Source organism: Notolabrus celidotus, chromosome 17, assembly GCF_009762535.1.
Source record: "Notolabrus celidotus isolate fNotCel1 chromosome 17, fNotCel1.pri, whole genome shotgun sequence".
NCBI classification, from domain to species: domain Eukaryota; kingdom Metazoa; phylum Chordata; class Actinopteri; order Labriformes; family Labridae; genus Notolabrus; species Notolabrus celidotus.
This window is the reverse complement of record NC_048288.1, coordinates 1475866-1486760: the sequence shown is the minus strand read 5'-3', so window position 1 is coordinate 1486760 and position 10895 is coordinate 1475866. Positions and strand designations below refer to the sequence as shown.

General features: G+C 40.9%; 1 protein-coding gene across 1 annotated transcript in view; it reads right to left on the bottom strand.

Moving 5' to 3' along the window:
• The window catches only part of pde1ca (phosphodiesterase 1C, calmodulin-dependent a), a 36741-nt gene extending 29303 nt beyond the window's left edge, over window positions 1-7438 (bottom strand). Inside the window, exons 1-4 of the mRNA XM_034705910.1 lie at window positions 7188-7438; window positions 6891-7050; window positions 3810-3923; window positions 652-831 (exon numbers count right to left, since the gene is read on the bottom strand). Coding sequence (XP_034561801.1) covers window positions 652-831; window positions 3810-3923; window positions 6891-6910 — 314 coding nt within the window. The 5' untranslated portion in view covers window positions 6911-7050; window positions 7188-7438. The remainder of the gene's footprint in view (window positions 1-651; window positions 832-3809; window positions 3924-6890; window positions 7051-7187) is intronic.
• Window positions 7439-10895: the final 3457 nt, after the last annotated feature.

The following is a 10895-nucleotide window of genomic DNA, read 5'->3' as shown; positions in this document are numbered from 1 at the left end:
TATTATTATTATGATTTATTTTTTTATTTTAAGTATAGATCCTTCTTTCTTTTACTGGTTTAATATTTTAGTGTTTCACTATTTTAGAAATGTATTTTATTTTGGTGAGTTTCATTTCCTGTGTTGTTTTAACATCTTAAGTTTCCTCCTGTGTTTCCTCGTTAAGATATCATGAGAGCGTTTCCTCAGTTCGTTCAGAAACTTCATTTTATATTTATTTCATTTTTATTGTTATTATTATTATTATTGTTACATATTTTGTGTTCTTAACGTTAGGATTGTGGGGTGGGTTTGGAGTCAGGATGGGGTTGAGATTAAGATGGGGGGATCTTTTTATTTTTATATATCTCTTTTTTATTGATTCTATTTGAAGTTGTTTTTATGTTCAGCACTTTGTGTTACAATGTCATTGTATGAAAAGTGCTTTATAAATAAAGTCTGATTGATTGATTGATTGATTGATTGATTGATTGATTGATTGATTGATTGATTGATTGATTGATTGATTGATTGATTGATTGATTTGTACATTACCCAAAAATAAAACATGAGTACATCCTCTCTGAGGTTCAACAATCTCACATGAAGGCTCAGCTGAGTAAGAAAACAGAGCAACATGAGACCAGAGTAGAATAAATCAAAGAACAGAACCTTTCCACAAAGATGCCCGCTTGCACTGCATGGACGATGCTGCGGAAGCGTGGCTTGTCTTCGTTACGGCGCATTAGGCCTCTCTGCCGGGTGAAAGTGGAAGCCAGCCAGTCACGGACCTCTGAAGGCACAGAGTCCGACTGGATGTCACTCAGCTCATCCTCTGGATCCATCAGCCGCCTGTCGGGATAAACACATGCAGGGAAACTCACTGGATGTACAGTATGTTACTCTCCACAGCTCCACTGATGCTGATTGATCTGATATTTACTTATACAGAGCTGTTCTCATCTTCCAATCGCTCAGAACACATTTACATTACATCACACATTCATCCTTCAACACTTACATTCATACAGAGACAGCAGAGGCTGCTGAGGATCAGGATCTAACTCATCACACATTGATAGATGTGTGTTCAGGAGCACACTGAGGTTCAGTGTCTTGCCCAAGGACACTTTAAAAACAGAGAATCATGTTGGAATCGTTCAGACTGAAAGACATCCTTCTCTACCTCTGAACAACAATATCAACAACTCTGAGCAGTATAGACATACAGTATACAGCTGCTTAAGATCTTTGAAAAGGGTTATAGTGTGCTGCCTGTGATGATTGTCTGACTGTCTATTTGTAATAATAATAACTTTATTTATAAAGTACCTTTAAAAACAAAAGTTTACAAAGTGCTTTGACAAACAAAGCATGATTCGAACAACAAAGTAAACCTTTGACAGACAGTGAGGAGGAATTTAAACAATGCAGAATACAACCAGAGGTTAAAAAGAACACATGTAAATTAAACAGAATGAAGTGGTGAGACAATAGACCAATAAATCATTGCTTAAGAGGTTTTTCAAGGATAAATAAATAAATGAATAAATACATTAAAATGGATTAAATAAATAAATAAATAAAGAAAGAAAGAAAGAAAGAAAGAAAGAAAGAAAGAAAGAAAGAAAGAAACAAACAAATAAACAAAAATATAAAAATATATAAATGGATAAATGGTGTAGAAAATAAATAAAATTAAATATGAAAAATAAATTAAATATGGATATATGTAATAAATAAATACAATATATAAATAAAATTTAAAAAATAACAATTGATAAATGAAATAAATAAAATAAATAAATGCATAAAAAATGGATAAATGAGAAAAAAGTGAATAAATAAATCAAACGAATAAGTAAAATAGATATAAATAAATAAATAAAAATAGATAATTAAATAAAATCAGGTTTTAAGAGGAAGACATCACATCAGGAAAATTAGAAAAAGTGAAAAGGATAAATTAGGAACATTAAGATAATACATGAACAAATTAAATTAAATTCAAACAATAAATACTCGGATAAAATAACCCAAAAAATAAAAAGCTAAAAATAATAATAGAATAGAAGTGAAAGCGGTTAGAAGGATGAAGTCACATAAAAGCTGTAAGTCTGTAAAAATGGGTCTTAAGAAGAGATTTAAAAGATGTCACTGACTCTGCGAGCCTTATCTCCTCAGGGAGGTCGTTCCAGAGTTGAGGGGCTCTGATGGAGAAACCTCGTTCCCCTTTGGATTTGAGTCTCGACTTTGGAACGACCAAAAATGCTCCAGCTGAGGAACTAAGGCTGTGAGATGGCTTGCAATTTCTTAGCATTTCTGCAATGTAGTTTGGGGCGAGACCCAGGTGAGCTTTAAAAGTGGTCAGTAAAATGTTAAAACCTGAAAGGCAGAGGAAGCCAGAGGAGAGAAGAGAGGACAGGAGGGATGTGATGTTGTCTGTTAAAACCAGTTAGAAGCCGAGCTGCTGCGTTCTGGACCAGTTGGAGATGAGAGAGTGATTTATTGGAGATACTGGGGAGGAGGGAAATGTTTAACTTTTATGCATCGTAGCTCTGTGTTTATAATTTGAGTTAATACTATATTTTGTTTCTTTGAAGTCCTGTTAACCATCAATCCGTTGACCAGCTCTTCTGCTGATGTTGAATTGGATGGAGATGGTGAGCAACGTTAGCTTAATGCTATATGAACGCTAACTACCTCGCTTACTGGAATGTGGTGATTCAAGCAGCTGAGCAGGAAAACAACATCTCCACATGATCCTGGTGTAAAGATGTTCCACAAAAAATAAAGATCAAGTTTGTACAAATAAAGTATTCTTATCAATTAAAAACCCAACTCTAAATAAAACTGTTTACTTAGGATCCATTATTGAAATATTTGTATGAATACGTAAATATCATCCATCCTGATAATTTTTTACTTACTTACCCCTCTAGAACACTACACTCCCAACATGCAGGCCTGCTGGTCGTCCCTAAAGTCTCTAAAAGTAGTATGGGAGGTAGAACCTTCACTTATCAGGCCCCTCTCCTTTGAAATGATCTACCAGTCAGGGTCCGGGAGGCAGACACCCTCTCTACTTTTAAGAGTAGGCTTCAAACTTTCCTTTTTGATAAAGCTTATAGTTAGAGCTGGATCAGGCTTGGACCAGCTCTTAGTTATGCTGCTATAGGCTTAGACACACACAGGGATCCTGTCTTTCCCTCTCTCTCCTCTCTCTGCCTGTCTCTTACTTTAACTCTCCCTGTCCCATTAAAGTTACTAACCATAGACCTTTCTGGAGTCCCTGAGCTCCCTTGTCTTGTAGGTTCCTCTGGATCTCTGCTGCTGTGGACTTGTCAGACTCCAGCTGCTACAACTACTACTATCCGTCTCCCCACTATCATCTCTCTCTCTCTCTTCATCTCCCTCTATCCCTCTCTCCAACACGGTCTCAGCAGATGTGTGTCTAACATGAGTCTGGTCCTGCTGGAGGTTTCTGCCTGTTAAAGGAAGTTTGTCCTTGCCACTGTAACTTGCTAAATGCTGCAAAGTGCTCTGCTCATGGTGGATTAAGATGAGATCAGACTGAGTCCGGTCTGTAAGATAGGACTGGATCTGATCCTGTCTTGATGTTGGGTCTTTGTTAATAATAGAACATAGAGTACGGTCTAGACCTGCTCTGTTTGGAAAGAGTCTGAGGAGAACGTGTGTTGTGATTTGGTGCTTTATAAATAAAGATTGATTGATTGACATGATGAATACTGTTGAGTTTTAAATTCAGCCCCTATACGTACAGATGTACTAAAGTTTGACAGAGTAGAACTGCAATGAAAGCTTCTTACCTTGCTTCCTCAGCATATATAGATTCAAGGACTGAGGCAGCATACTCAAGGTTTTTCTTCAGGTCCACGACAGAAGCTTCCCCCCTCTCGAGCTGCTTCACAAGACAACGCAACCTGCAACACACAGCCACCACAGTGTTAGCATTGCAACCTCACTGAAATGATTCCACATGGTTCTGCCCCCTACTGGATCAACTATGGCACAACATTGAAAAGGTTTATTTCCCTCAAGTCCCAAGCAGCCACATGGACTAATGTTCAAAGTTTAGCCAGAACAGAGAGGAGCCAGATGAGGTGGTTCGGGTATCTGCTCAGGATGCCTCCCGGACGTCTCCCTGGGGAGGGGTTTCGGGCGTGTCTGTCTGGGAGGAGGCCACGGGGAAGACCCAGGACACGCCACATGACTGTGTTTCCGAGTAATTCATGCACACATGTTCTGTGATCTGTAATATACAGTCTCTGTCTGTGATATGACTCGCGGCCCGCTGTAACAGGAAGTCTAGAGGTGATAGACCTACAGTACCAAATAATGCCACTAGGTGGAGTTCTTATGAGACTCCATGTTCTTATGTTCTGACCGTTGATGGTGGCTCTGACTGAGAGAGGACTCTAGTTGGGGACAAGCTGGTGATTACGCCTATATTTCACTACTATATGTAACGCTCTGGAGACCTGGTGTTGTATGGTTGATGTTAATTTCTGTAGAATAGACTGCTGTGTGGAAATGTGCTGTGACAATTTAGGACAAAACTGGGACTCAGCCGGAGCCAGGAGAAAAGTCCAGGACCTAAACTGCAGTTCAGACCATAGGTTTCTTCACTTACAGTTCAGGGGTCAAATACAGCAAGTCCCTCAGCAGAGGCAAACAAATCCAGCAAGAGCAAATCCACAAAATCTAAATCCAATGATCCTAGCAAAGGTCAGAAACCGGGCAGGCAAACAACAAGGTTTGAAAGCATGAACACACTGAGGTGACAGTGAAGATCCTGCAGAGGGTGGGTGGAAGCACAGGGGTATATTCACTCACTGGCCACTTTATTAGGTACACCTTGCTAGTAAAAGGTTGGACCCCCTTTTGACTTCAGAACTTCTTCATGGTTCGACGTGTTGTGGGTTCAGTCTCCAGGCATTCCTTGGTTGTAACGGGTGGTTATTTGAATTACTGTTGCCCTTCTATCATCTGGAACCAGTCTGCCCATTCTCCTCTGACCTCCAACCTCTCATATCAACAAGGCATCGTCCACACAACTGTCATTCACTGGATATTTTCTCTCTGTGGGACCACTCTCTGTAAACCCTAAAGATGGTTGTGTGTGAAAATCCCAGGAGATCAGCTGTTTCTGAAATACTCAGACCACACTCAAAAAAAGCAACATGGTTGTCTGTTTTATCAACATAAGTACAACATGTAGCTTCTCTTAAAATAAGTCATGTTTGGTGGTTAAACATTTTTCATCCATGTAGTTTTAACACAACATGCAAAATCCTTAAAACTACAAGACTGTTTTATGTCAACACAACCTAATGGGTTTAGGTAGGAAACCCATCTGCAATACCTCTCCAGAGCAGAAGGTGGCAGTAACGTGCGACATCTACAGTGGAGAAATGTCTTAATCAGTAAGCACTTGTATTAAAGGCTACCAAGTCAAGATCCATATTTTTTGTTTGTCATTGTTTTCATTCTCTGGGGAATACTTCTATATTCCAACAAACCCAGTCTGGGTTTTTGTTGTCTTTTTCCAAACTTGACACCAACTGGGGGTAAACTAAGTCGGCCTGTTTAAACTGCTAAATGTCAACATTCTTGATATGTGTCTGATTTTCTCAATAATTACTATTTTAGAGTTTATTTTCACATGATAAAAAGGTTTGTCTCACAGTTCAAATCATTTCTGATGATTGAACATACGGGCTGCACGGTGGTGCAGTGGGTAGTGCTGTTGCCTCAAAGTTAGAAGGTTCTGGGTTCGAGTCAGGCGCCTTTCTGTGTGGAGTTTGCATGTTCTCCTTGTGCATGCATGGGTTCTCTCAGGGTACTCCGGCTTCCTCCCACAGTCCAAAAACATGCTCTACAGGTTCATTGGTCTCTCTAACTTGCCTGTAGGTGTGTGCGCGTGAATAGTTGTCTGCCTTCCGCCTGAAGTCAGGTCCCTGAACAGGATAAGTGGTCAAGATAATGGATGGATTGAACTTACTTTAGATTTGTTCAGTCAGCATGATTAATTAGTGTTATTGTACTATTCAGAATTAAGTTGGACCCAAACATTGCAAATAAGTAATGGTAATGTCAATACTTTATGTTCACTCAACATATTTACAACTGGTTGGTTCAACAAAATTGTGTCTCGCTAAATGAAAGCATTTTAATTAGGTGGAAATTATTTCCATAATTTTATTACGTTCACCCAACAAATGATTTCTTTGAGTGCAGCCTGTCTGGCACCAACAACCATGCCACGTTCAAAGTCCCTTAAATCCTCTTTCTTCCCCATTCTGATGCTCGGTTTGAACTTCAGCAAGTTGTCTTGACCACGTCTACATGCCGAAATGCATTGATTTGCGGCCATGTGATTGGCTGTTTAGCTATTTGTGTTAACAAGCAATTGAACAGGTGTAATTAAAAAAGAGACAAGTGCGTATGGAAAAAGGGGGGAACCAGATCAATGGAAGGAAGTGACACCAGACATAATACCAGAACACCAGGGTTACAAAAATAAAACAGGAAGTGAACACAACACACATGAAAACAATCTAAGAATAATATTACATCTACAGATGTTGGAAAGGGCAGATGATCTGCAACAGCCGGAAAAATCCTCATCAGGACAAACGAGCTGCAAACGCAGAAATGCATCTTTAGAGACATATACAAAAGTTCAAAGCAAAAACAATAGTGGAGACTCACAATGAGATAACATGCTGCAAAAAGGTGAAACACCAAACACTCCACATACAGAAATGATGCAATCACATGTGTACCTATATCCATATATTCTGTATATATGTAGTACGCCTGAGTGCCCAGAGAGTACAGTTTGTGTGGTTTATTGTACATGTCTTGTCTTTGTGTGCGTCTGTGACCTGATAGCAGTCTTTCCCATGGCGTCAGGTGCGTCTGGGGTCGGCAGGTCATCAGCCAGGATCTCTTGGGTGCTCCGTGGATCGATCACAAGTCCTCTGTGTTCATTGATGCCAGCAACGACTGTGACAGCCGTGCACAATGCATTCTGGGAACGTGAGCCTGGACAATATTCACAGGACAAAAAAATCTTACCTAAATGACACAGACATCAAAGCCTCTGATCAACACCTCATGATAATCATTGATGAACTCCTACAGTCAAACTTAGTGAAAAGGATGAACTGGACTGAACTTACGTGTGAAGCGGGCGAGTGGATGGCGCTTATTCTCTCCATTCTCGTTGGCAACTGTAAAAAAAAAGATGAGTTTTGCTTTACATAGGTTAGTTAAGCTCAATAGGTTTAAATGCACGATAGTTTTACTTTCTTTGACTGATCAAAAATGTTGCCCTGACTGCTTTGGACTAACACCTCTTACTCTCTGCCCTTGACCCCACAGTGTGTTATAACATGCAGGTTCATTAGTAGTTGACTGGTGAACTGTAATGTGTAACCTCTCCCAAATGTGAACCTGAGCTGAGGTCAAATCGACAGGGGTCCAGCGGCAGACCTCCGCAGCCAGGACCCTACCTTTGCAGACCTCCACAGTGATGCACCTCTGCACCTCCGGGACTCTGGGAGTGGTATGATTTGTTATAGTGATTACGCCTGGAGACAACAGTAGGTGGCTAATATTAAGTTATAGTATAACAGAGAAAAAATAAGTCTTTATGTTCCAAACTTACATTTTTTCATTTTTCAAAGTTTCAATTATTTTACACTTTAATCAAACTACTAAATGTCACACCAGTTTGATGTCATTTTTTCAATTTGAAATAGTTACAGGAACGTTAGCGTTAGCTGCACTACATAAACGTTAGCATTAGCTGCACTACATGAACTTTAGAGTTAGCTGCACTACATGAACGTTAGCGTTAGCTGCACTACATGAACTTTAGCGTTAGCTGCACTACATGAACTTTAGCGTTAGCTGCACTACATGAACTTTAGCGTTAGCTGCACTACATGAACGTTAGCGTTAGCTGCACTACATGAACGTTAGCATTAGCTGCACTACATGAACTTTAGCGTTAGCCGCACTACATGAACGTTAGCATTAGCTGCACTACATGAACTTTAGCATTAGCTGTGCTACAAGAACTTTAGCATTAGCTGTGCTACAAGAACTTTAGCGTTAGCTGCACTACATGAACGTTAGCGTTAGCTGCACTACATGAATGTTAGCGTTAGCTGCACTACATGAACTTTAGCGTTAGTAGCACTACATGAACGTTAGCATTAGCTGCACTACATGAACTTTAGCGTTAGCTGCACTACACTAACTTTAGCATTAGCTGTGCTACAAGAACTTTAGCATTAGCTGCACTACATGAACGTTAGCATTAGCTGCACTACATGAACTTTAGCGTTAGCTGCACTACATGAACGTTAGCATTAACTGCACTACATGAACTTTAGCGTTAGCTGCACTACATGAACTTTAGCATTAGCTGTGCTACAAGAACTTTAGCGTTAGCTGCACTACATGAACCCTAGCATTAGCCGCACTACATGAACTTTAGCGTTACCTGCACTACATAAACGTTATCCTTAGCTGCACTACATGAACTTTAGCGTTAGCTGCACTACATGAACTTTAGCGTTAGCTGCACTACATGAACTTTAGCATTAGCTGTGCTACAAGAACTTTAGCGTTAGCTGCACTACATGAACGTTAGCATTAGCCGCACTACATGAACTTTAGCGTTACCTGCACTACATAAACGTTATCATTAGCTGCACTACATGAACTTTAGCATTAGCTGCACTACATGAATGTTAGCATTAGCTGCACTACATAAACTTTAGCGTTAGCTGCACTACATGAATGTTAGCATTAGCTGCACTACATAAACTTTAGCGTTAGCTGCGCTACAAGACAGTTAGCATTAACTGGGTATGATTCATAGAGGACGAGCCTTTTCATTTTTTTTATAGTTAGAGTTTTGGGGGGTTTTTGCCTCGATGACAGGAAATGTGGGGAGTAGAGAGTAGGGGAAGACATGCAGTGGATGGTCGACCGGCCAGCCAGGAGTTGAGCCGGCGACCTCTGCGACAAGGACTATTGCCTCTATTTGTGGGGCGCTTAGACCGCTAGGCCACCTGCGCCCCTAGCCTTTTCATTTCTGAGCTTGGTTAAAACGTTCTGTGAAAAGGTTGTACAGATCAGGTTATTTGTTGTTTAGAAAGGTTAAAAGTTTGAAAAGAAAGTGATAATTGAAGCAGCACAGAAAGACTTTGCTGTGCTATGTGATTGAATCTTGTTTAATAAGAACTTTGTTTAATAAGCGGATATGACCTGTAACCAGGCGGCAACCTCCGGCCACGAGAATTAAAGCCAATGCAGAAGTGTTAAAAACTGCAGTTCGTGGGGTGCTGGTGGCCTAGCGGTCTAAGCGCCCCACATATAGAGGCTATAGTCCTCGTCGCAGGGGTCGCCGGTTCGATTCCCGGCTGGTCGACCATTTCCTGCATGTCTTCCCCCCTCTCTGCTCCCCACATTTCCTGTCTCTCTTCACTATCTTATGAAATAAAGGCAAAAAGCCCCCAAAAATATAACTTTAAAAAACTGCAGTTCATCGAGGATCCGCTTGAGGCTGGCTCCAGAAGTATCAGAAACCACATACACACCAATTCAAAGAAGCTGATCTTTACAGCAGAAATAAACATGTTTACAGCCTGGTACAAAAGACGAGTGTAGTCTGGATAGCTCATTTCTCTTTCGGCACACACTGTATGGCGGGGGGGGGGGGGGGATGAATTCATTCATAACGAGGCAAATTTGAAGATATTAAGATTACGAGTTCTCCAATGAGAGGCACAGCTGACTTGATTGACAGGCGGGAACACTGTAGCTGTTGGCGAGGAGAGGCTCAAAGAGGCTCAAAGCCCGCCTCTTTACGTCACACTCACTACACAACAGTTATGTTGAGTTCAACATTTCCAATTTGGCTCCCGTGGATGATTGGCTTCAAAACAGCACTTCAGAAACAGATGGGTGACGTACAGTGGTGGACAGTAACAGAGTAAATGTACTTGAGTACTGTACTTAAGTACATTTTTTGAGTATTTGTACTTTACTTGAGTATTATTTTCTGGGGAAACTTATTACTTTTACTCCACTACATTGTGACGGCCTCAGGGCTGGCCATTTGGACAGTGTTGGTTGAGTCAGTGGTTTCCCTGGTAGGCTGAAGGAGCGTTTCCCCTTTGGGATTCGTTCATGGTCCTTGGTAGTGTTGCAGTGAAAGCGTTTGAGCAGTTGTCTCATGGTCAGCTCCCTGGAATTGAAGTGGTCGCTGTTTTACATTTGCCTTTTTGGTTCTAGTGGTTTTGAGTGCGTAAGTACCCACTGTTAGTAGCTGCATGAAGACGAGGGGCAAGATTAGTTAGTCTTTGAGTAGGTAGCCAGTGGGAATGTTTTGGACTGTCAGCGAGCTTTCAGTACTATCAAGGATTTACTGTGCTCTGCCCCAGTCCTGTTGGCTCCAAGTTGTGATCAGCCTTTTACACTTCAGGTAGATGCAAGCCGCATTGGAGCAGGTGCAGTTCTTTGTTGTGTTCCCTTTCTCTGTCTCTGTCTTTCAAGCAGTTGTGGGTGGAGCCATTGGTGGAATTGACTGATTGACTGAGGCAGTGCACCTGAGCAGGCTGGGCTCAGGAGGTTACAAAAGGCAGACTTCCAGTTTACTCTTGCTCTCTTCCCTGGCCTGCAGACTGCTTTCACCTTTTGTTAGTGTTTGAGTTATGTCAGTATTATTCCTTTATTTAATAAAACACTGTTTCTTCCTTACAGACTATGCTCGGTTTCCCTTTTTGTCACACTCTTTTGAGCCGGGTTGTGACAACATTCAGAAGTCAATTATTGTACTTTTGACTCCTCTACATTTCTATCAGTGCTCTAGT